The sequence below is a fragment of the Onychostoma macrolepis genome, chromosome 22 (genome assembly GCF_012432095.1).
Source record: "Onychostoma macrolepis isolate SWU-2019 chromosome 22, ASM1243209v1, whole genome shotgun sequence".
NCBI lineage: Eukaryota > Metazoa > Chordata > Actinopteri > Cypriniformes > Cyprinidae > Onychostoma > Onychostoma macrolepis.
Genome location: NC_081176.1, coordinates 22,794,767 through 22,821,092, shown reverse-complemented (window position 1 = coordinate 22,821,092; position 26,326 = coordinate 22,794,767). Strand labels below are relative to the sequence as shown.

At 37.9% G+C, this 26,326-nt stretch overlaps 1 protein-coding gene across 1 annotated transcript; it reads left to right on the top strand.

The window, feature by feature from the left end:
• Positions 1–659: 659 nt before the first annotated feature.
• On the top strand, positions 660–26,291 carry crb1 (crumbs cell polarity complex component 1). The gene is made up of 13 exons (XM_058761006.1): positions 660–744; positions 5,649–6,245; positions 7,173–7,368; positions 7,724–7,863; positions 8,118–8,300; positions 9,740–10,669; positions 10,945–11,498; positions 12,127–12,292; positions 12,565–13,483; positions 14,969–15,013; positions 16,250–16,372; positions 16,577–16,703; positions 24,896–26,291. Exons 1-13 carry the CDS (start codon positions 660–662, stop codon positions 25,112–25,114), a joined length of 4,284 nt encoding a protein of 1,427 aa, XP_058616989.1. The 3' UTR covers positions 25,115–26,291.
• The last annotated feature ends 35 nt before the right edge of the window (positions 26,292–26,326 follow it).

Below are 26,326 nucleotides of genomic sequence, written 5' to 3'. Positions count from 1 at the left end.
GCTTTTCATTATAGTGCAAAATGGACAAAAATAATCTATATTTTTTTCTATTTATTGAATAAATTTTTATTTTAGTCAATTTAAAAAAAAAAAGGATACAAATTAAGGGGGAAGAAAGAATATACAAAAACAAAATAATGGAAACTTGTGTGGAGAATTAATACAAACTGCAGAAGAAAAAAATGACACATTCACCAGTGCACAAGGTTCATGGCAAATGAGCTAGTTGTTTAAACTTCAACCGGAAGGAATTGCTTACCCAAGAATCCTGGCAGATGGCATGGTCTATTTTGCATTAAATAAGAGCTTTTTGAGTGAAGTCATTAGACTGGAGTGGATGGAAGGCCATGATTGCAAGAGGGTGAAAAGTACAGCGTAGCTGCATTTTGTCTGCTGTTCCTTATTTAATATCCAATGTATCATCCACTGCTAATTATTATTCAGACAGCATGCTTGATGGCCCCTCTCTGTTCAAGTCTTCACCAATCCCCAGAGGCCTCTTTGTATTGAGGAAACAGAGAGTTGCGCCTCATTGGTGCGCATGTGAATGAGAGCATCCTAAGACTCAGAGAGCCACAAACAGACAGACACACTGGAGGATGCTTGAGTAACACACCGTGATCATGCCAGCTTGCCCACTATCACAATGACATCCAAGTATGGATATGGATCTTACGGTTTTGGGTTCAATGTGGCTCAGATTAGTTGCATGTGGCTTGTTTCTTCTTCTACAGTGGACAGAAAGTAAGTAGCCCAACCTGTTGCTTTATGCAGTAATGACGTAATTGTTAGTCCACTTGTTGGATAGTGCTCTGGGGTCAAAGAGCAGAGATTTAGACATACTAAATTGCTATTTTTGGTTGTTTTAGTAGAATTCATATTGACCTGCAACTTGTACACAGTGTGCATTCAGGTGATTTTTAAAAAACGTAAAAAGTCTTCCAAACACTTCATGATAGTTTATACTTTTGTGTGTGTGTGTGTGTGTGTGTGTATTTACTAAATGCAAATGTTCTTCTTTTATGGATGGAAAAAGCCTATTTGATAGCTTGATATTATTCCCTTTTGCTTTGAAATGGCTCGGCATGAGTGTGGTCAGGAGTATCGTAACCCTGAACGCATCAGTCGCAGTGGCACTTAAGAACATAAAAGGCTTTGCATCAAAGACACTTAAAAACAGAGCTGCGCTTTTCATTTTCTAGACACTAGGCACATTTAAAAGGATTGGGGTTTGCTTTCATCACAAGCGAAAATGGCATTTAAATGTGTGCATTTTTACCATAGTGTAGCATTTGAGTTTGATACAGTAGAATTGTAGAGTGCTGTTTGTATGAACATATGGTTTGACGTCCTCATGTTTTTGGGATGAGTGTGGGCTCATGCTGAGCACTGGTCTAGACTTCCTATAAGCTGATCTTACCGAAATCCGCCAAAACAGACAATTTGGGTCCCAACTGGTGAACAAGTTAAAATATAGACATTTGATTTGAAAGTAAAAGAAATGTTGTGTTTAACATGCTCACACGTCATTGACTACATGGCTTTTGATACTTTTTGATGCAATAAACCAACATATCAGTAAATATCTATAAGCATTTCTTCTCTACAGACCCTGAATGTGAACGAGAGGCAATCCTGATAACAACATTGCAACCAAATTGCTCTCATGATTGCTAGCGGGATTAGCCTTTGTCTCAATGCACAGTCTGTAATAAAAAAAACACTGCAGACTGCAGGGTTTGAATGGGGTTTCTAGGCACCCCCTAAATGACTGACTTATGTCTGTTGCCGGTAACCATAGGAACCCCGGCTAAAGGAAAGCTGGAAGTGTGGAATTGGTTGCTATGGGGACATAATTTGATGCTTTGTTGAGACTCCAAAGTTTGCAAACGTCCTTGCGCTGTGAGCGCCGTGAATAGGGCTGTCACAGAGGTTAAGCCATTTTTTGGATAGATAACAGGGCATTGTTTCCTCTGGCATTTCTGAGAATGACCAGCTGAATACAGGAAGGAGGCTTTTATATATGTGCTTTATCTAAAGCAGCAGGCCCTGTGGTGTGTAGGTGTGTGACCAGTCAGGTATATATATATGTATGTTAACTGACACTGAAGTGGAAGTGTGGCATTTTTTAATGTTAAATACTTTCTCATAGCTTTCAAAGTGATAAGGTGTTTGTAAGAATTTGTGGGCACAGCCGGTTTAGGTTTATCTTTTGCAACCGCAGCGTAGTTACCTAATTATCTTAAAGTTGCGATGTAACAGAAGTAGCGACAGATCTTTTCTTCCATATTGTGACATACATCTGAATATAACAAATTTTCCCCAAAAAAAAATAGTCCAAGGGTTTGGTTCAAACCACTAGTTACTGACTAAGGTAGATCTGAATGCGAGTTTGCAGACCATTGCAAAAAAAGAGATAGAGTTTAAGGGGATGGTTAACCGAAAATGTAAATTGAATCATTAATTCCTCGTGTCGTTCCAAACCCGCAAGACCTTCGTTCATCTTCAGAACACAAATTAGGATCTGTTTACTCTGCTTAAAGGGATAGTTCACCCTATAATAAAAATTATGTCATTAATTATTCACCCTCTTGTCGTTCCAAACCTGTAAGACCTTTGTTCATCTTTGAAACAGAACTTAAGATATTTTTGATTAAATCCGAGAGCTTTCTGACCTTGCATAGAAAGCAACGCAACTGACACGTTCAAGGCCCAGAAAGGTAGTAAGGGCATCGTTAAAATAGTCCATGTGACATCAGTGGTTCAACCTTAATTTTAGAAAACTACGATAATACTTTTTGTGTGCAAAGAAAACCAAAATAAGGACTTTATTCAACAATTTCTTCTCTTTCTGTTGTGAACACGCATTGAAGACTGACACAGAAGAGAAGAAATAAGATGAAATAAGGGTGCCAGTGATGCATTCATAACATGTAAATCGATAATAATGTGATAATGACCCAACTTATGTTTTGTCAATGTACTGTAGTGTAGACATCAATCAAGTAGTTGTTATGCTATGCTAAGCAAATTTTGTTCACAAGCATATTTATTTAGCCCACTCTGGATAATTTCTTATCTAACTTTTGTGGCTACAGAAAGTTGTTTGAAAACGCTGTAAAATTGTGTATATTGAAATATACTGTAAAAAGGATACACTTTTAAGGCTGCACAATATTTTTTGAGATAGTAGTTTTATAATGAAAACGAATTAATTTACCGCAGCACGTTAAAGTGTTTTGTCTGGCTTTGGCTTCTGCTCTGCTCTTAACCATCGCTGTCCTTACTAGATAGGACTAACAGTTTAATCCTATGCAGTCACATAAACTGCATGATCTGATTATGGGTGCTCAAAGCTCATATTCACAATTATAAATATATACAATAAAGCACAAAATCACAAAATAATTCCAACATGGCCTCATAGACAATGACATATTTCAATTTAAGCAAATGTCTTCTATAGTAGATGTAAAAAATGTAATCTCTATTTGCAACTGTTCAGTGTGAATGCAATGATTTAGGGAATGAAACTGACAAATATCTTCTCAAATCCTTAAGTGACACCCTGACAGAATGACCATCACACTATTTTCGCAGGGGTCAAGTACAATGCAGGCCCAAGGCTCCATCACCTGATGTTTGATTGGCTCTGAAGTCCAGTTGGCTCATTAGATGATTCATCTAATGCTTGGTCTTTTGTTCCAATGCTCGTTGGCTGTATGTTATCTGTTTGAAGGACATTATATAAGGACAGCGAGACAAAAAATGCAACTACGGTCCTGAAATCTTCTTGTTAAGCGTCATGGGTAACACTTTTATCAAAAACAACCATTTAAAGAGAAGAATGGATTCATATAATAATAAATTACCTTGTTGTTGCTCTATGTGAAAACAATAGCTTACTTGTTAACTGTTAGCTAATCTGAGAGAATGGTGTGCTTGGAAAGTAAATATGTGTTGTAGCATAAAAAGCTGTGAGACTTGAACTGATAGATGCAGAATTGGCTACAGTTAATTTGAGAGTGCATAAGTTTTCGCCTGTGATTTGCTAATTGACCATGTGACTGTTAGCAAGCATGCTAAGCAACATGACATCCTTTTTGGCCTTCTGTGTCAGTATCACACACTCTGTACATCTCTTCATCATATTAATTGATACAAATAAATAAATAAATACACTTTATTATACTTTCACTAGCAAACAACTGCAGGGTAAAATTAAAGGGGAAGTGTGCAATTTAGATACGTTTGCATGTACAATCAAATAAAGTATAGGTTGAAAGACTATGCGTTTACGCAATATATTATTACTTCATAGCAAAGTTACTATGTAGCAATGAAATGCTTTTTTCGTCACAAAATGTAATTATCTTATTGATCATCTCTTAATATATATATAGTCACAAAATGCAACTATATTATCACCCAGCTCTAGCCACATACAGTACATACAGTATACCCGCGTCAGGCAATAAATATTATACAGCATATCTGACCTGCTTGATTACTTGTATATTCACAAAATGTAAACTATATTATTGGCCAGCTCTAAGCTGCTAAAGGCAACTATAAGGCTTGAAGATATTATGATAAGCATGAACATCACGATACCATATGCGACCCCGGACGACAAAACCAGTCTTAAGTGTCAATTTTTCTAAATTGAGATTTATACATCACCTGAAAGCTGAATAAAGTATGGTTTGTTAGGATAGGACAATATTTGGCTGAGATACAACTATTTGAAAATCTGGAATCTGAGGGAGCAAAAAAATCAAAATATTGAGAAAATCGCCTTTAAAGTTGCCCAAATTAAGTTCTTAGCAATGCATAGTACTAATCAAAAATTAACTTTTTATATATTTACAGTAGGAAATTTTGAAAATATCTTCATGGAACATCATCTTTACTTAATATCCTAATGATTTTTGGCATAAAAGAAAAATGGATAATTTTGACCCATACAATGTATTTTTGGCTATTGCTACAAATATGCCCCAGCGACTTGAGACTGGTTTTGTGGTCCAGTGTCACATATTGTTTCATATTTGCCCCTACAGGGTGCACATTAGTACCTAAATGGTACATATTACTACCTTTTAAAAGGTACTATCCCAGCAACAGCTTTTGTACCTTTAATTGTCATCATATTATTTTAACTTATTGTCAATCATAAACCTCCTGATTTGTAGTATGAAAAAATGTAGTTATTTACCTATATCGCCTAATGATTCAGAAATCTCATACAATCACAGAAAATAGCTTACTTCCACATTGCAAAATAAGCTGGATACTTATGGTAAGCGGAAACAAGGAAGTGTACAAATTTCACACCGTTAGCATTAGGCTAAAGATACACGGGGCAATTTTTTGACCAATATTGCTGGGCAACTTTGGTTAATGTTGGCGTCAGCGGGAAACCAGGTGAGACACAGGGCCCACGGCCAATTGAAAGTATCCATATAGAAATGTGTTACCCATTCTCAGTGGGAAAGCAACATTGCTCAAAAAAAAGTTGCCCTGTGTATCATCAACCTTAGGCAAGTTTTCTAACTGTTATTGCATTTTGTCCCAGGTACATTAGGGAAGCAGGGAAAACTTTCAGCACATGTATAAGTGTTTTATTTTTTCGTAAATCCCTGTAGGTTTAACACTTCCTAAGACCTCAACACTCTGCCTGGACAAGCCTTGCCAAAACAGGGCAGAGTGCAGGGAAGCCCCATCTGACTTCCTGTGCCAGTGTCAGTCGCCTGCGCCAATCCTGCCCAGCACGCGTTGTGATTCTTCCAGTGCGCTCTGCCAACTGTCCATCTGCCAGGGCAATGCGACGTGTCAGCCCACCGGCACCCACCCGGGGGAACTAGTTTGCCAGTGTGAGCCCGGCTTGTTGGGGCAGGACTGTCATACCAGTGCCCAGCTCTGCGCTCAGGGGCTGTGTGGGGACACTCCCCAATGTCTGGAGGTGCAAGACAGGAGCCCGGGGTACACATGCATCTGTCAAGAGGGTTACACCGGGAGTTCCTGCGAGAAAAAGGTGGCCCACTGCTCCCCCAACCCCTGCCGCAACCGCGCCATCTGCCGCAGCAAAAGGGACGGCCCCACCTGCTTCTGCGTGCCGGGATTCCAGGGTAAACACTGCGAGATCGAGGTGAATGAATGCGTGTCGTGGCCCTGCAGGAACGGAGCCACCTGTCTGGACAAGATCGGGCACTACATCTGTCTCTGCAGGCCTGGATACACGGGTAAGTGAAGGGAGGGTGGGTCGGGTGCACTGTTGCCATGTGCGACTCGCCTGTTAGACTGACATGTGGAATGTCTCGAGTGGTGCCAAATGCAGCCACTGTCATCTTGTGGCTGAATGATGGTATTGCAGCCTGAAATGCAACCCTGGAGAACATCCTAACGTTCTTTTGTGGAAGACTGTTGACCTTTGCTTTTAAACATGCAAAGATCTAGTTTAATATAACTTATTAAAGAAGTTATCAAGTTTAATCTTGTTTAAACTCTAAATTTATGTATATATATATATATATATATATATATATATTTTTTTTTTTTCACAAGGAAACTTGATATTTATTGACACTTATTTGAGAATATTGTAATTAAATAAGGTTACACTTCATTTTAAGGTTACAGTGTAGTTACACAAATAAGTACTAAGTAATATTAAAGGGATAGTTCACCCAAAAATGAAAGATCTGTCCTCATTTACTCACCCCTCATGTCATTCCAAACCTTATGAATTTTGAAGAATGTGGTTAATCAAACAGTTGATGGCAGCCATTGACTTCCATAGAATGGAAAAAATATTATGGAGAACAGAATTCACAAAAAATTAGTTTTTGAACCAGGTTTATTATCCAGAGCATTGTGTAATTGATCTTTTGACAACTTCCTTGTGTGACAACAAGCCCCAGACTCTTAAAACTTACATGATATGAAAATTCACAATTCAGATCTGCTTGAAAAACATTTTTGATCAAGTGAAGGAAAAGCTGTGGGCAGCATATCAATAACCCTAAAGACTGACTGGAAGCTTCCAGTTACAGTCTGTTTGATCCAGGATGAGGCCTGTCCAGATGGCATGTGTAATAAGCCATGCAGAGATCTCGACAAAAAGCGGATTGGCATCTTTGCACTCAACACCACTGTCTCTGATGTTCCAGGTAGCAGCTGTGAGGTTCAGATTGATGAGTGTCAATCACAGCCCTGTCTCCACGGCGGCAGTTGCCATGACCACATCAATGGCTTCTCGTGTACCTGCCTGGCGGGCTTCCAGGGGGAGCGCTGTGAAACGAACATCGATGAATGCAGTGACCAGCCATGCCGAAATGGGGCTCTGTGTGTGGATGAAATAAACAGGTACAATACATTTCCATCCATGTTAGGAAATCTATTCTAAAATCAATCATAAAATTTTCAAAACAAGTTCAACTTACTTTCATTTTACTTATTTAATAATTATAAGTATGCATATAATTATATTTTAATAGTTTTAAATATTAGTAATTAGTATAAATCAATTATGCAATATTATTTTGGGGGGTTAAAAATATTGTATTTACTAGTCCCTTACCACACAGAATGTAGGTAAACAACATGCACTATATTGATGTGTCTAAAATATAATATGCTGAATCATAATGTGAACGTACTCAAAAAGAGTATACCCGAAATGAAATAACATATGCATATCTATTTTGAAATAATCTTTTAGCTACCGCTGTGACTGCTCACAAACTAACTTTACTGGAGTTCACTGTGAGATCCCACCTCCTCCCTGCTGGTCTCAACCCTGCCTCAACGGCGCCCTCTGTGAGGATGAAAATAGCAACTACACCTGCAGTTGCTGGCCAGGTGACTTACATAGGGCTCATTTGTGTAAACTGGAATAAATAAATGAAATTAATAGATTGACTTTAGAATGAAATATGGTGAGACTATACTTACTTTTTTATAAACAAAAATGCACATGTATTTATAATGTATAAGCTACAATGTAGATGCAATATTCATTTGTTTATTTTAGAAATCATGGTAAAGGCTTTAAATAATTTAGGCAAACTAGGACACTAAACTTCTTTAGGTTGTCTCTCTTATCTGTGTATCAGGGTTCGAGGGTCGTAACTGTGAGATAGACGTCGGTGAGTGTGATAGCAGTCCCTGTGTGAATGAAGGCACTTGCATTGAGCTCTCTTGGAAGACACTTTATGGCACTGAGCCCTTGTTTCCAACTCAATACAACCCCAGGCATGCTTCCGGCTTCATCTGCAAGTGTCCACTAGGATTTTCAGGTATCTGCAAACTCACAGCCCCATTAATATTTGTACACTTTTCTTTTTTTTTTTTTTTTTACCAAATATGTATCTTTTTAAATTTAGGATCAAGACAAATTTCAGTTTTTTTCAGAGGTTTGAGTTAGTGCCTCTCATGTATCTCAGGAAATTTTCTTATACAACCGTTTTTGAAAGAAATAGTTAAAATAAAGAAGGGGTTAAAAATCCAGGACTGTCTAAAGAAGATCAACAGATCACTGTAAAGGCTCTTTAAAAATCAATAACCAATGGACAACTGAGTCAAAATCTGTTTTTAATGCCTGGTTAAATTCTCGGCAAAATGTTGCCTATAATGAGCATATAATAAGCATCATTAGGTTGTTGCAACTGTAAATCAGAACTGTCTTGGGATTCTGTCCAGTTTGCATAATCAAGACCAAATCATCCACTATACAACACATCTTTCAACACAAATTCACTCTGCTGGTTCCTAGACTAAACAACTAAACATATAACTGCAAAAATGACTTTTAGTTTTTAGATTATACAAAAGTGTCTGTCTCTCTGAACGTCAGGTTACCAGCTCAGGACATGACTCAGAGGCGGAGGCTATAATTGGGCTTCGCCATTGTAAGATGCTCAGGTTGAATTAAGCTAATCCCCTGGGAGCTGGCTTTGATGGGGGCCTAGTGTTGCAGTCCAAAGTTTTTCTTGAAGGAAGGAATGTACACTGACGGCTGTCTGTTAGGATGGCCTTTGCTATAGATGGACCCATCAAAAAGCAATGTGAATGGTAGACGTCTAATGCCATGGAAGTAGTTTGGATTTGGAGTGTTCTGTTGCTCACTTCAGGTAAATTTTGACTTTTTTTAAGATTTCATTTTGGTTGTATCTCAGTGTGAATTCAGTGGTGAAATAAGCTGCGTTGGGGGGGGAAATAAAATTTTTTTTAAAAAAGTTATTTTATTAGGCTAGTGAAAAGTCTTTCTGCAATGACTTTAGGTCATCAGTGTAACTGTTTTTTTTGTTCACGGTTTCCATGTGATGCATTATACACAGCTCCTTCATGTTTTATCCAGGCATTTTAAACTCATTCAGTAACTAAATTCTCAATCAATGAAAATTTCAGGCATTTTTTGTAAGAATAAGAAAACTCAGTTGGCAGTCACACTGGAATGAAGTTGAATGAGAGTTATGCAACCAGCTTTGCATATTTGTTGTCCTGAGGGATTATTGACTAAAACGTGCCCATGTTGTCCCTGGCATGAGCTACTCTTTAGTTACAGACACAAAATTGGCACATATGCAGCAAATATCTTTAAGGATAAACTCTTATAAAAACAATAAGAACTTGTTTTATAATTGCAGCAAGAAAAGTTCATTCTTGGGTAACAATCTTTGTTAAATGTTTATTTGTAAGGAATAACTAAATTCCACTCTGGGCTCTCCCCTTTCAGGTGCCTTTTGCGAGCAAAATACCACTGCCTGTTCCACCAACCCATGTCATAATGGAGCCATATGTGAGGACTTCCTGCGCAGCTACAAGTGCATCTGCCTGTCTGAAAGCCAAGATGGAATTCTCTATGGTGGCCGCAACTGTAGTGAGCCCCTGGTGGGTTGCGAGGGTCACGAGTGCCAGAACGGGGCAGCCTGCGTGCCCTTCCTGAGCGAAGGTGTACATGGCTACAGTTGCATCTGTCAGCCAGGCTACACCGGCTCTTACTGCCAGATGCCTACTGTATTCTCCTTCGAGACAATTGGAGGATTCCTGCACCTGCAGACCCCGCTGCTGGGTGCAGAAACATACTTTAATATAACGCTAAGCTTTCGCACTGTGCTGAAGAACACAGTGCTCTTTCAGAGGGGCAGCGAAGGGGTCACACTCAGCCTGGAGCTGCAAGAGACACACCTGCTTCTTGATCTTAGGAGTGACCCTCAGCCAAACGCAACCAGCTGGACTCTGACACTGCCTCAGGATGTATCTGATGGCGAATGGCACACGGTAGAGGCTGTGCTTGGAGAGGGTGCCCTGCTGCTACAACTACTGGAGCCATGCCAGGATGGAGATAACTGTAGTGCAACAGCCCAAGTAGAGACCGGTGCCCTTGAGCTGGAGTCAGCCCTGCAAAGCACCTTTGTTGGAAGATCAGATGAGGGAGGGGGTTCTGGCTCATTCATCGGCTGCATGAGGGACTTGTTTGTGGACTCACAGCTGATGGTACCAGAGGACTGGTTGAGCAGCTCAGTGGTGAATGTCGAGCAAGGCTGCAGCCATCATGACCGATGCCTTTCTGGTCCATGCGACAACCTTGGAAAGTGTGTTAACCTTTGGCAAGGTTACCAATGCTTGTGTCTGAGACCGTATGTGGGTCAAAACTGTGCTGAGGGTAAGAGTACCAGGGACAGACCTCCCATTTAACATGTCTACACTGGAAATATCCACTGTGGTGTTGTGAATGGCCTGTCTATTTTAGCACAATAGAGATACGCCGTAAATGCTTGTACTGTAGACACGTTGATAACTTTGCAATAAATGCAGAAGATCACAGGATAAACCTTGGGAGATACTTTATGTTTCCTCTAAGGGTCCAAGTTGCAATAGTAAAACTAGAATAGTTGTAGAAACTCTTTAAGAGTTGTATGTCTTCTCTTTCTCATACAGAGTACATTACTGCTAGATTTGGCCAGGAAGACTCCGCAAGCTATGCTGTCTTCACCATCACCGACCAACTGGAATCAGATACGCTCTATCTGTCCATGTTCTTGCGTACACGGAAGGAGTCTGGTCTTTTGGTGCTGCTTGCCAACAGCACCACTGAGTACTTGAAGATGTGGCTGGAAAAGGGAAAACTCATGGTGCAAGTCAACAACTTGAAGACTTTAATGGGTAAAAGTGTGGTTAACGATGGTGAGATCCATTTTGTCGGCATCAACATTAAGGAGGGTATGATGACTCTGCAAGAGACAGATCATGAATTTGGAGCAATGGATGTTCAGCCGGTTTCCCTTCAGTTTGAGGATGTGGTCTATGTTGGCGGACTGCTTGATGGGCACGAGACATCTGCCTTTGGTGGTTATTTTAAAGGGTGCTTACAAGACTTGCAGCTCAATGAGAGGAAGCTAGAATTTTTCCCACTTGATACTTCTGTGATGTCATACAGCCCTGACCGCATGGTTGACGTTACCCCAGGCTGCACCAGTGATGACTCTTGCTCTGTAAGTTACAATGTTTCATGAGCCCTCAAAGTGTCATGAGCTCTCAAATGCTAGAGGACAATGGTTAGGTTCCACCAGATCTGGCAGATATATGAACAAAACCTACTTATCTCAATTGGCTTTTATCCTCCTTGGCCTAGATGAAAGTTTACATCCATGACTTTGGTCATGCTAATCAAGAAACTAATCCCACTGAGCAGATTTTTTTGATCCAGTTTGATTCACTAATCCAATAAATGAATAATCAGTTAATGTAAGTCCCTTAGTATTCAACACTGTGTAATTGATCATGTATAAATCAGTGTGTTGACTGTAGAATTATTAACATACAATAGTATTTTTAAATATATGTTTCCCTGACATAGATTTAATGCAGTTAGCCACCTTTTGTTAGCAACTAGTAGTGTAGTTAACTACAATGTTTAAAAGGTTGCTTGATGGTAGTTTTAATCAGTGGGGAAAAGCTTTCCAAGCTACAAGCTATTTTTAATTGCAAATACTTTATTTTACTACTTCTAAATCTTTTCTTACTTTTAATAAAATAAATAAATAAATAATATATTTTTTTAATTCAATGTATCATTTAATTGACAGTTTTGTATGTGTCATTTTTGTCTCTCCATTCCAGAAAAATCCTTGTCAGAATGGTGGAATGTGCTTCTCTCTATGGGATGACTTCACATGCAACTGCCCTCCTAGCACAGAAGGGCAGTACTGTGAGGAGGTGAGATGGTGCGAACTCACCCCCTGCCCACCACAAGCAACATGCCGGACACTCAACCAGGGCTATGAATGTGAGTATTTCAGAGCATCTGAAATCAGAAGTATAAAATACAGTAGTCAAAAATCATTCAGTACTTTGAATACTAAGTCACGATTAATGGTTACAGAATTAATATAAAATGCAGTATTTTGGGTTAATAACCTTCCAGATTTAAGTTGTAAACTAGGCTCAGGAAAGAGACTTGTTAAGAGCATCTAGCAGACTTTAACAAAGATTGGGTTTGCAAATAAGTCTTAATTCCTGAAGTGTTACGTAAACTATGTCTGCCTTAATTTTATGTAGGCATTTCAAATGTGACTTTTCAAGACAACACCACTCTTGTATACCATGGGAATGGGCTGATCTCCCGCCACCTGACCAGCATTGTTTTCAGTATCCGAACACGTAAACGCAATGCAGCAGTGTTACATGCGGAGAGTGGGTCTGACTTTGTTACGGTATCCATTCAAGATGGCTTTCTGGTGCTAGAGCTTCTTAGTGGACCTTCTTCTTCATCATCTTTGTCACCGGTAACCCTGCACAGCCCAAGACCAGTGGCCGATGGAGAGTGGCATGTAGTAGAGCTGTTAATGGCCAGTCCTTGGACTAACAACTCCCAGTGGATCATGGTCCCTCTTGATGAAAAGGACGAGCCTACTATATCTGATTCCATGACCGGAAATCTAGACTTCCTCCGAGAGGGCGTCAATATTCTTCTAGGAGGACTTGGCCCAGAGTCTGGCTGGAATCTGATTGGTTGTCTGAGTAATGTTGAGATTGGTGGTATTGTGCTACCGTATTATGGTCCTGCTGAGGTGAGATTCCCACGTACACAGGAAGAGAAGTTCAATAAGATATCGGAGGAAACTGTCCAAACTGGCTGTGTTGGTGAGGTCATGTGTGAACCCAATCCCTGCCTGCATGGGGGCATCTGTGATGATCGCTTCAACCTTTTTCAATGCTTCTGTCTACCTGGCTGGGGCGGTGATCGCTGCGAACTGAATACAAACACCTGTGCCTCCAACCCCTGTCAACATGGATACTGTAGTGTGCAGGACCTTTCATACAGCTGCTCGTGTGAGAGTGGCTACACCGGCACCAACTGCGAAGTGAAGGTGGACGTATGTGCAGGTCACAAGTGTGCTAATGGTGGGACCTGCTTGCATGGCTTCAAGAGCTATTCCTGCCTCTGTCCCGACAGGTTTACTGGGCCGCATTGCAAGTGAGTCTATTCTAATTTGTGTCATGCAGTTGACTTGTTCATTACTACTATTGGTCATACTTGGGTTTAGGGATTTGAGCAAACCACTAAATTAGGGTTCCTCAAATCTGGCCTGGAAGGCCAGTGGCCTGCAGTTTAGCTCAAACCCTAATTGAACTGCTGGTAATTAATTAGGCCTTCATTAGCTTGCTCAATGGGCTGGACAACTTCGGTCCTGGAGGGCCACTGTCCTGCAGAGTTCAGCTCGAAACCCTAATCGAAACCCTGTAGCTTTCTAGTGATATTGAAGACATTGATTAGCTTGTTTAGGTATGTTTGATTAGGGTTGGAGCTAAACTCTGCAGGACAGTGGCCCAGCCCTGCTCTACAGGGTAGTGACCCTCCAGTGCCAGATTTGTGGAATCCTGTCCTAACCCTAAGTATTAAACATTGGCTTGTAACTGGTTCCATCATACCCTGTTGTGATAGAAACATAAGTGATCCCTCAAAGTGTGCAGTTGCTTGTCAAAGCACTTGGAATTGGTGGGTGGGCGATTAAACAGGTGGGAAAAAAAATCATAGGCTTACCCTAAAAGAGGAACCTGAGGCATATCTAGGGACCAAAATATCTTAGAGAAATGAAGGTGAGCTCTTCTGCCTAGTAAGCTACCAACGAAACCACCGTAGCATTGTGGTGGTGAATTTGGCGAAGAAAGCACTGCTTTCTTCAATGTAAGAATCTAGTTGACTGAGTTGGTTTATGAGTTACTGTCTAACTTTAGCAGATTTTGTGGAGGCTGTGTGCATCCAAAGACCTGATTTAAGGCTTCTACACTAAGGCAATTCACAGATACGTCTGCAAGGAATAGTGTTTGTCCCTTCTGCAAAACATTGTACCAAGTCAAAAAGAGACTTGCTTTAGATATGAAATCAACCTGGTGTTAAAAAGCCATAGCTCAAGAAGCTACTCCACTTTTCAAAGAAAAGAGAATGCAAAACAGAAATTTAGACTTTGTACATGGAAACAGGCCACAAACCTCACACAATGATTCCCATCAAAATAAAAAAGCAACTTGAATGAATCAAGACCCCTAAGAGACTGATTTGTTATAAAGGTAATGCAAATCATATAATTGCTTTTATGGTGTTGTTTATGCTAGCGTGACTGCAGAGGTGTGTCTGTTGCCATACGTGTCATTTGAAAGCAGTAATGGTAATAATAGTCTCTGTTGAGAGTGCCCATCCTCCAGTGGTTGCGTTAGGCCTTCAGGGTGGCATCTAAGGCAAGTCTGCAGCCATTTATCTCATAAACATGTTTTGTTGCCAGACTGCTTCATAGCACTCCTTTGAAACTGCCTTGCAGGCAGCCGGGAGACATAATAGATCTATCTTTTCCCCACTGCAGAGTTAGAGAGATCTTTGGTGTAAAGTTTTGCTGTTTAAAAAAAAAAAGAATGACGCTTGCTGTTTGTTTGTCTCTTTCCTGTTCTCTCTGTCTCACAACAGCACTCAGATTGAAGAGGCTCCGTGGTACGTAGTTGTCAGGAGCGTGTAAGTGCCGTTTTACTGTTGACTTGTTTTTAGATTTATCCTCTTTTTTTTATATATCCTTCCTTTATTTGTTCTCCCCTTCTTTCCTTGTACTTCCTTTTTTACTATCGACCCCCTTTTCTTGCCATCCTTGCTTTCCTCATTTCCTTCCTTCCTTCACTTTATTTCTTTCTTCCTTTATCCTTCCTACTTTAATTTCCTTTTGATCTTTACCCCTTCTTCCTTGCCTTTCTTCCCTCCTTACTATTTATTTCCTTCGTGTTGTCCCTTGTTTCTTGCCTCTTTCCCTGCTTCATACCTTCCCTCCATCTTTTCTTCCTTGCCTTACTTTTTTGTCTGTATCCCTTCATTCTTGCATTTCTGTTTTTCATTCTCTTTTTTGACTTTGCCCTTCCTTCCTTCCTTCCTTCCTTCCTCCTTTCTGTTCTTCTCTTTCTCTCCATTTTTATTTTTTTCGTTTCTCTCTCCCTTCCTTTCTCTCTCCCTATCCTTTCTCTGTATATTTTCCTTTTTTATTCCTTTCTATCTTTTACTTTCTCTCAGTTTTTTTCTCCCTTTATATACTTTACTTTCTTTCTTTCTTTCTTTCTTTTTCTTTCATTCTTTCTTTCTTTCTTTCTTCTCCCTTGCTATCCTTTATGTTCTCTCCATATCTTTTTCCTTTTTCTTCCTTCCTTTTTTTCTCTCTTGCTATCCTTTACTTTTTCGCCATATATTTCTTTCCTTTTTCTTCCTTCCTACTTCCTTCCTTCTTATCTTCATCTCTTTCTTTCATTCCCCCTTGCTATTTTCTTTCCATACCTTTCTTTCCCTTTTTCTTCCTTTCTACTTCCTTCCTTCATTCCTTTCTTTTTCTCTTACTTTCTTTCTTTATTTTCCTAGAATCCTTTATTTAACATTGTCTCTGTAAAGTAAAAGAAAACCACATTTAAAACTCTTTATTTGTCATATCATATCTTTGTCCATACAGAATAACAATAGCAAATTCTTCATATTAGCTGTATGTTAATCCCCATATAAAGCGACGGTTTATTGTATTCTCTTTGTCTTGTGGTCAGAGGTCCATTCACATGCTAATGTCATTATTCTAATAGTGGGCTAATCCTCTTTTGTGCGGGACAAAGCAGGGGGTGGGGGTAGTAGGTAGTAGCCCCTTACATGGCTCTCAAGAGGAGAGGATGGATTCTTCATCATCTGTTATGTTTCTTTCTTTCCCCTCATCCTCCCCATCCCCAGACCGCCCAAGCTCCCGGTGTCCATCTGTGGTGATGAACAGCAGAACTACACGTGTTTCAATGGGGGGAACTGTTCTGACACCAACATGATGTGTGACTGCCTCCCTGGGTTTTCGGGTCACTGGTGATTATTCCTTCTTTATTATTATTCTTTCTTTGTTCACAAGTTCTCAAAAGCTAATGCATTTTCAGGGTAGTAATTATGCCATGCAATTAACCAGTTTTAGAATGCACGGAATATTCATATTTAGAACCAAATATTAACAACAGCCGTAATATTTAAGTTAGTAATAATAAGGTTTGTTTTCACTATGCATTTGTCACTTAGGTGCGAACTAGATCTTGATGAATGTAGATCCAACCCTTGCTTGAATGGTGGCTACTGCCAGAACATGGTCAACAAGTTCCAGTGTGTCTGTGAAATGACCTTCGCTGGCGAGACCTGCGAAGTCGACGTAAGCGACATTTACTTTTACATGGCCGCTTTGTTTTGGCAAAACCTCTTCCAATTTCTCTCCTACCTCATTCTTCGCATAGACGATGAACCAGAGGTAGACTGGGGTGGAAATGAGTAAACAGGTCTTTGGTGGAGGCTAGGAAATGGGTTAGTGTAATTGCTTTCTACACAGGTTTATTAAAGGGTTACTCCACCCCAGAATGAATATTTTATCATTAATCACTTACCCCCATGTCGTTCCAAACCCGTAAAAGCTTTGTTCATCTTTGGAACACAATTTAAGATATTTTGGATGAAAACCAGGAGACTTGTCAAGTCAAGTCAATATTATTTGTATAGCACTTTTAACAATGCAAATTGTGTCAAAGTAGCTTTACATCAGCTTGATATAAAACTGGGTGGCTTTACATCAGCTTTACAGTATTTAGTGTGTCGAAATAGTGTCATTCTCCTCTGGCCAGACAAAATCAGCAGTTTAAATCTATAGGCTGCAGCAGAGTCAGATTGTGCAAAGTACTCATCTGGTTCCTGTGGTCTTGTCCTGATGGCCGTCTAGGAAACAGACTAATATTAGCGTAGATGCCAGTCTTCTAACGATGTAACAAGTACAGCTTGTGACTGTCCCACTGACTGTCAAACAATTAACACTGTCAAGGCCAAGAAAAGTATAAAAAAACATCGTCAGAATAGTCCATCTGCCATCAGTGGTTCAACCGTACGCAGTTTGCGTCCAGCGGATATTCTCCAAAATGGCGCTACGCTGACACAGAGGAGACAAATTGTTGAATAAAGTCGTTATTTTTTTTTCTTTGTGTACAAGAAGTATTCTCGTAGCTTCATAACATTACGGTTGAACCACTGATGGCAGATGGACTATTCTGACGATGTTTTTCATACTTTTCTGGGCCTTGACAGTGTTAATTGTTTGGCAGTCGATGGGACAGTCACAAGCCTCCCGGTTTTCATCCAAAATGTCTTAAATTGTGTTCCCGAAGACGAACAAAGCGTTTACGGGTTTGGAACGACATGGGGGTAAATAATTAATGATAAAATTTTCATTTTGGGGTTGAGTAACCCTTTAATAAACCTGTGTAGAAAGCAATTACACTAACTAGAATGGAATACCGACTCAAAAAATATAGAAGTCTGTAGATATTTTAAATTAATATCTATTTAAATGTAATTCAAGTAGCTATTTATCAATTAGGTAAATGTATTTGTAAATATGAATTTGTTAACCGCAGACAGTAGTATTTGTTGGTTTGGGACAAACATGTGCAAGGGATCCAGTATTTAGATGACATGAGTGAAACCACTTAGTGCCTTGAGATGACATGGTTTTCATAAATGAGACTGTGTCTAATTCAAAGATTTTCTTTATTTATTTATTTTTACTGAACTTTATGCAGTTCGAGTCAGAATCAGAGACTGATTTTCAGGGGAAATAATTTTGAAACTACTTTGTGTACTTTTTAAATGTAGCATTACATAGAGTTTGTACATTTGTAATTTAATAAATAACAATTATTAAATTCACATAACATGATTTATACTTCTAATAGTGCTTATGAAATCAGGATTGGGATTAAACTGGAATGATTTTACTGAAATTATTGAATTGCATTTTAATACAATCGAATGTTGTGTATTACTACAGCATTTTTGCAGTATTGCAAATAATTAGATTCTTTTTTAATTCTATTCCATAATTCATAATTCCAATTTGGTAACTAACTGAAAGCATCCTGGGAAAAAAAGTGTTCTTTCAACACATAAAACCAAAGTTTGTTTGGTAACACTTTAGAATAGGGAACACTTATTAACTATTAACTATGACTTTTCCCTCAATAAATTCCTAATTTGCTGCTTATTAATAGTTAGTAAGGTAGTTGTTAAGTTTAGGTATTGGGTAGGATTAGGGATAAGGCATTAATATGTGCTTAATTACTACTAATAAATGGCTAGTATTCTATTAATATGCATGCTAATTAGCAACTAGTTAAGAGACCTTAAAGTGTTACCGTTTGTTTATTATATATAACAAATTTAGTTTAATTTTAAAAGGAATATCATTCATTTCCAACTCAACCCAAAAATGACTTTTAGCACAGAATAGATTTAGTTTATTTCTGTGTAAGGAAGAATAACAATTAATGTTTCATTTTACCTGTTATTTCTATGCCATTTCATTTCATGATTTATATTCATCAATATCACCGTATTGATCAACTCATTTTGTATCTTAAAAATATGAACTACTCTTCTGTAATTCTTTCAATATATTTGAAACCATCAATGTCACAGTAGTTTATAGTGTTCATCTGTCTGTTAATCTCTGTTAGCGTTCACGACCAGATTGTGTACATTGTGTCTCTCACATTCTGTCTTTAGATGACTGTCTTCAAATAAAACATTTCTCTCCATCCCATCCATCATCAATCTGTTGTTTGTCCTTTGTCGGTTTTGTTTAGCTGTCTCTCTTCTGTCATTACACATCCAGAGACTGTGCCAGTGGCACATCATGCAGGTTTTGAAGAATGTTGCCACAGTTTTTGATAGACAGAGCCACTGAACTAGGGACGGCAGACACGTCAAAGACACAACGGCACTGTAAAACCTATGGCAGGTGTGTTGAGTCAGCAATTTATGTGTAATCCTGACACCATAGGATGTTGAGACCATGCAAAAGTGTGTACTGTGCAAGTTTGAAACAAGTTGGAGATTTTTTTCCAGATGCAACTTACAGTATTTCAGTTGCTGTGACAGCTTTACTCAGAGTTAAGGGTACATTGGATACACTGGTGATTGCAGGGGAATCGCATCAATTTGGTTTACAGTTCACATGTATGGGATTAGATGCTACTATTACTAGTTCAGTTCTTTAACCACTTGGCTTCTTTTACAAAATTACCTTTTTATTTTATTTGAGAATAATACTCTTACATGATGGTTTAGCCAATGCTTGGTTTAAATCAGGCCTTAAAAACTTTTACTTAAAAAAGGGATTGACATGCATTTCAAATCAGATCTTAAAAGTTTTTTTCTTGGCAAATATTCAAATAAATTGACCTAATGATATGTGATTGAGTTGAATGTATGATATCAGAATGCTTAACATTATTGTGACTGAATGTGCAGAAAAGCCCAGATTTAATCTCTTCAAGATGTCCTTATATTCATTTTGTGAGCAGTGTGCAAGTTAAAGATAGCCACATCCCACTCTTTTAATCCTGCCTAACAGGATAGATCAGGATGAGAGGATCTTATCTCATGCTAAGACATGTTACAGTGTCGCTTTCTGAGCTTTGGTGTTTTCTTCAGGACCTCACTAAATCAAAATAAGACTTTTGTGGCTTTTAGTTCACATCTGTTAGTTGTGAAGCTATCTATATGGTAGGGGTGGGCAATATGACCAAAATCATATATCACGATATGAGTAATTTTATTTCACGGTAATGATATAAATCATGATTTAGTTGTTTTTGCGTTAAATAAGGTCTTTATGATATCAATTTTTTTTTTTTTTTTTTTTTTGATACCGTAGAAATTTCATAATTCTTGTCACCAGTGTCAATATAACAAAACAAAAAAAACGGACGCTCACTGAGGACAAGTAAACAGTCAGCGATTAAATAATAAAACTAATTACAAGCAATAGGACAAAAAAACTACAGTAGAACAAATGTATAAAAACACTGCATATTTTTCACTGTGTAAATTAAATATTTCTTATTAAAGTTATAAAGTGATTTAGTCAAGAGCACTGGGAGATTTTCTCTCTTTTGTTGTTTGATTAACATGAATGACAGACAGGAGGAATATTAGACTGCTGTCACTTTAAGAGCTGCCCGGATCTTATGTTACATGTGTTTTCTTTCTCAGCTGTCTGCTTTCACTTAAGACTTAATTACTGCATTTACTTGCAAAGATGGGCATACTGACACATACAAGTGTATACACGTGCAAATAACTCTCCAACAATTCTCCCACGCTCTATGATATTGCTGCAAAATAAATTGGTGCACAGACACTGCGCAGGTAGCCTTAAGTTAAATGAATCAGTGAATTGTTTTACTGAACCACTGCAACCATTTGCACGAACCGATTCACTGAAGTGAGTTCAAGTGAGAATCATAGTTTGATTTCTGTGGAAATAATTTTGAGAATACTTTGTGTTTAGCATTACATAGAGTTTGCAAATTTGTATTACAATTAATAATAGTTAATATAAGATGAATAATACTTCTAATAATGATTATAAAATCAGGTTTGGGATTGATTTGAAGGAATTTACTGAATTGCAGTTTAACACAGCCAACTGACTAAGTTTTATTAGTTCAGTATTTTTGCACTACAAATAATTTGATTCATTTTAAATTCCATTCCGTATTTCATAAGTCCAATTCGGTAACTAATTGAGAGCATCCTGGGAAATAAAGTGTTCTTTCAACACATAAAACCAGAGTTTATTTATTATGTATCATAAATTTGATTTGATTTTAAAAAGCGTTATCATTCATTTCTTAAAGGCACACAACCCAAAAATAACTTTTAGCACAGAATGGATTTAGTTTATTTTTGTTTAGGGAAGAATAAGATTTAATGTTTCATTTCATCTGTCATTTCTATGCCATTTCATTTCATGGTTTTCCTTTCCATTTTCAGAACTGATTTATACTCATATCACAGTATTGAGCAACTCATTTTGTATCTTTAAAAAAAATGTATAAAAATAACTACACTTTTGTAAGGTATCCTTAAATGAATTAGTGAATTGTTCTATTGAACTAGTGCAACCATTTGCACGAACTGATCCACTGAAATGAATGCAGAAAGAATGTCAGTTTGTTCGGATGTAAATCCGAGTGTGCAATATTACAAAAATAGTAAAAAAATAACATTAATGCTTTTTTGAGTTCGACACAAAACTGAACTGTCACATTATCGCTATAAAATTATATATTTTTTAATTGTTACACTGTAAAAAAAAAAGAAAAGTTGAGCGAACTTGAAAAAAATCTTTTTACCAGCTTCAGCAGATTTTTGAGTTTGCTCAACTTATTTTTGTGGAAGATTCTCAAATTTTTGTTGTATAAACTTAAAACGACAAGTTTTATATCTGCTGAAGCTGGTTGCCTTAAAATTTTAAGTTGGCTCAACTTTTTTTTTTTTTTTTACAGTGTAGAGTACATTTTACAATAAAATACTATTTCAGTCTTTCTACTTTATGTTTCATGTTTAATTCAATGTTATGTGTTTCCTTGTAATTAAAGAAATTTCCTAGCAATTTCTGAGTTAAAATTGTTTTAAAGTAAATCCAACACCATTTTTCCCAGCGTACATAAAGTAGTCTCGCTACTCCACAACATGACTATATAGATAGATAGATAGATAGATAGATAGATAGAGATAGATAGATAGATAGATAGATAGATAGATAGATAGATAGATAGATAGATAGATAGATAGATAGATAGATAGATAGATAGATAGATAGATAGATAGATAGATAGATAGATAGATAGATAGATAGAAATATGTCAACTTGGAAAAGACAATTGCATTGTCAGAAAAATTAAATGTCACTGTAGTGTTGTATCTGATGTATCAGGTGTTAGCAAAGGTAACAAAAAAAAAGGTATTAGCTGCAAACAGGTTCACAGGATAACTTTATCTAGGTTATTATAAATCATTTTAAAATATTTCATACGGTTCTATTACTAATGCAATACGTTTAAAAAACGTAAAAATAGATCATTTATGCAGAGGCAATGCGACAGGGAAGCAAGTGCAGCTCTTGAGGGCTAGTGTTTTTTTGACTGCTGAAGCACAAATGTGTCTCAGTGTGAGGAATCTGTGAGTCTGTGGTTCTGCTCCACGTCTGCAGAGAAAGTTTGTGTCTTCAGAGTGACAGAATAGTGCTTGGCCAGCAGAAAGGCACAGCGGCGTTCTGTGTGAAATGCAACTCAGCAGTGCATCGCTGCAGGTCTGAGAAACGAGGGGGAAATATATCGGGAGAAGCTTATCGCAGTGACAGGGTCGTTTGTCTGCTGGAAAGTCTGGCTGTCTCTCTCTTTCCCGCTTTCTCTCACACACATAAAACATCGCCTTCAGAGCAGGTGATGAGCTCAGCTCAGAGTTTCTGTGGCCATGAGCTTCTTGCCTGTCTCTCCTGCTTCAACAGATGGAGCCGAGCGTTGAGAAGGGCTGGGTTGGATGATCTAATTTTGGTCCTGAAGATCAGTCCATCTACTCTACAGTATGAAGGGTGTGAGAAGCAGCATTTGGTGGTGTATACTGATTCTTGAATCTTGGCACTACACAATAATTTTTATAGCACAAGTATGATGTACTAAAATAAAACCATTTATATATTTACAAAAATAAATCACCATTATTGATATAACTCATTTGATTCCTTCCGAATGTTACATTGTTAAGCCAGTAGGTGGCGACAGGCGACTGTATATTTGTTTGAATTAGGAATTGTTTGGTCAAACCATTTGTCCAAAAACAAAACAAGTTACTCATAGAATAAGTTAGTCAACAGATTTGTTCAAAAACAAAACAAGTTACTCATAGAATAAGTTTGTCAACAGATTTGTTCAAAAATGCTGATTGATTCAGAAACAAAACAATACGAGTGAGTCATTGAATCACTGCTTTGACTGCTTAGTTCAATATTGAGGCACATTCAGGAACAAAACAAACTAGTGAGTCATTGAATTATTCAGTCAACAGATTTGCTTAAAAACACTGATTGATTTCAGGAACCAAAAAATTATGAGTGATTCATGAAATAATTAATTCGACTGATCTGTTCAAAAACAGTGACTGATTCAGGAACAAAACAAAAAGTGAGTCGTTGAATCATTCATTCAACTGATTTGTTTATAAATGCTGTTTTCAGGAACAAAACAAGTGACTTTTTAATTTAGTGAGTTATTGAATCATTCAGTCAACTGATTTATTAAAAAAACTGATTCAATCAGGAATGAAATGAGTGAGTCGTTAAACAGATTCTTTCAAAACACTGACATATTTAAGAAAAGAATGAGTTAGCCACTGAATTATTCAGGCAACAGATTTGTTTAAAAACAGGGACTAATTCAGGAACCAAACAATGTGAGTGAGTCATTGAATCACTTATTCAACTGCTTTGTTCAATATTCAGACACATTCAAGAACAAAACAGACTAATCCCAGCAGGCACCAGACATCTATGTAACGTCAGGCTGACGCTGGACATAACGTCGGACAGACGTTGCATTTTGGTTGAAAATGAAAACTGGGTTGACGTCAATTTGACGTTGATTTACGTTGGATTTTGGTTGCACAACCTAAAAACAACAAAATGTCAACGTCAGCTGATGTCGGTATTGGACATCAATTTAACATTGACATTAGACGTTGAATTTACATTGAATTTTGGTCACCCGACATCGCAACCGAAACTTAACCAAATATCAACGTCTTATGACGTTGTGTGCCTGTTTTGTGCCTGCTGGGATGAGTCATTGAATCATTCAGTCAATGGATTTGCTCAAAAACACTGATTGATTTCAAGGGGCGAAACAATACGAGTGATTCGTTAAATCATTCATTCAACCAGTCTGTTCAAAAACACTGACTGATTCAGGAACAAAACAAAAAGTGAGTCGTCGTTGTATCATTCATTCAACCGATTTGTGAAGCGGCTCCAACTTGTCATTGAATCGTTCGGTTCATTGATTTATTTAAAAACACAGATTTATTCAGGAATGAAACAATATGAGCGAGTCATTCAACAGAAGGGTTCAAAACATGGACATATCTAGGAACATATAATTGAGTCATTCAATCAACTGATTTGTTCAAAAACACTGATTCAGAACATGAAGTCTGCAAGTCTGTGCGTTTAAAATGTGCTCAATATTGGCAGAATGGGATGTTAGGAGCAGATGCCTGTGCCAATAAATCTAAAGAGTAGCTCATCTTATGAAATACTTTCCAGCATGCGCCGACATGGACTGAGCCAAGAGAATCTCAGTGTGTGTATATGGAACCTATTATACAACTTAATTACGTTGCCAAGCATCAAATTTAAGCCTATAAATTGCAATACCATACATGTCTGCTCTTTATTTTATTTAAAATATGACTTTTACTGACTTCTCATTGCTGACTCCACCCCGTCTTCCTTTCCTCCAGCTGAGTGCAGAGAACGTGTCCTCTGACCTGTTGCTGTCCATCAGCCTGGTGTCTGTGGCTCTGTTATTGGTTCTTTTTGGCGTGGCCACAGCTCTGGTCCTCACGCTAAACCGACGGGCCACACGAGGCACTTACAGCCCCAGTCGACAGGAGAAGGAAGGTTCAAGAGTGGAGATGTGGAACATTGTGCAGCCTCCACCAATGGAGAGACTCATCTGAGCCAATCGACCAACAATCAACCAATCACGTTGTTCATGGCTTGTTACAAGACGATGGAAAAAGACATTTTCATTCAATTAATCATGTGGCAGCTATCGTCAGCTAGATAATATTATTACAAATGATCATTTTGGTTGGACAATCTCCCTCATAATGGATGTTAAATTTATAATATAATGTGATGAACACCTATTTTATTGATATACAGTAGTCAGCATTTGAAGTGGATCAAAACCTTTCATCAGTTGTCCTAAAAGCTGAACCCAAAATGCGTTCCTGTTTTAGGACAACTTTGATAAACTTTTTTAATCCATTTCAAATGTTAAACTACTGTATACCTCGGAAGATCTTTAGGATTCATTGATTGGTGAATTATGAAGCGTTTTTAATAAAAGGCGCGTCAAGACAATGCTGCTCAACAATCACAGCTAATCAGAAGATTTTTAATATGTGACCCTGGAGCACAAAACCAGTCTTAAGTCGCTGGGGTATATTTGTAGCAATAGCCAAAAATACATTGTATGGGTCAAAATTATCAATTTTTATTTTATGCCAAAAATAATTAGGATATTAAGTAAAGATCATGTTCCATGAAGATATTTTGTAATTTTTTTACCGTAAATGTATAAAAACTTCATTTTTGATTAGTAATATGCTTTGCTAAGAATTCATTTGGACAACTTTAAAGGCGATTTTCTCAATATTTAGATTTTTTTGCACCCTCAGATTCCAGATTTTCAAATAGTTGTATCTCGGCCAAATATTGTCCGATCCTAACAAACCATACATCAATGGAAAGCTTATTTATGATTTTAAAAAATTGACACTTAAGACTGGTTTTGTGGTCCAGGGTCACATATAGTTCGGGCCAGTGTGATTTCAGTAGTTTATCACGGCTACTTGCAAGAAACTGAATAGTTGTGCATTGCACCTGGTCAGGACTTGTCAAGGTCTTGTGTTAATGCTGCCAGTGAACTATAAAAGTAACATGCAGAAAAAAAAAAAAAGACTCTTTGCGCACACATTTTCACAAGATAGTATTGTGGTTTCCGATTCATGTATATCTAGTTTTACTGTGCGCGTGTGTAAAAGTTTCTCCTAAGTGTGTAAAAGTCTCAGGATTGTTTTTTCTTCAAATGTTGTCACTTTAGTTCTGTAATAAAAAGACTTGAATCTGTCAAGAAATTTGATTTCGATCAACATCAACACTTT

What these genes read in the sequence shown, in the direction of transcription:
- crb1 (XM_058761006.1), top strand. Translation starts at nt 660, where the DNA reads ATGGATATGGATCTTACGGTTTTGGGTTCAATGTGGCTCAGATTAGTT. An exon ending in GGGTCAAAACTGTGCTGAGG is followed by an intron (nt 10,670 to 10,944) that starts GTAAGAGTACCA and finishes TTTCTCATACAG; the next exon opens with AGTACATTACTGCTAGATTT. An exon ending in GCGAGACCTGCGAAGTCGAC is followed by an intron (nt 16,704 to 24,895) that starts GTAAGCGACATT and finishes CCTTTCCTCCAG; the next exon opens with CTGAGTGCAGAGAACGTGTC.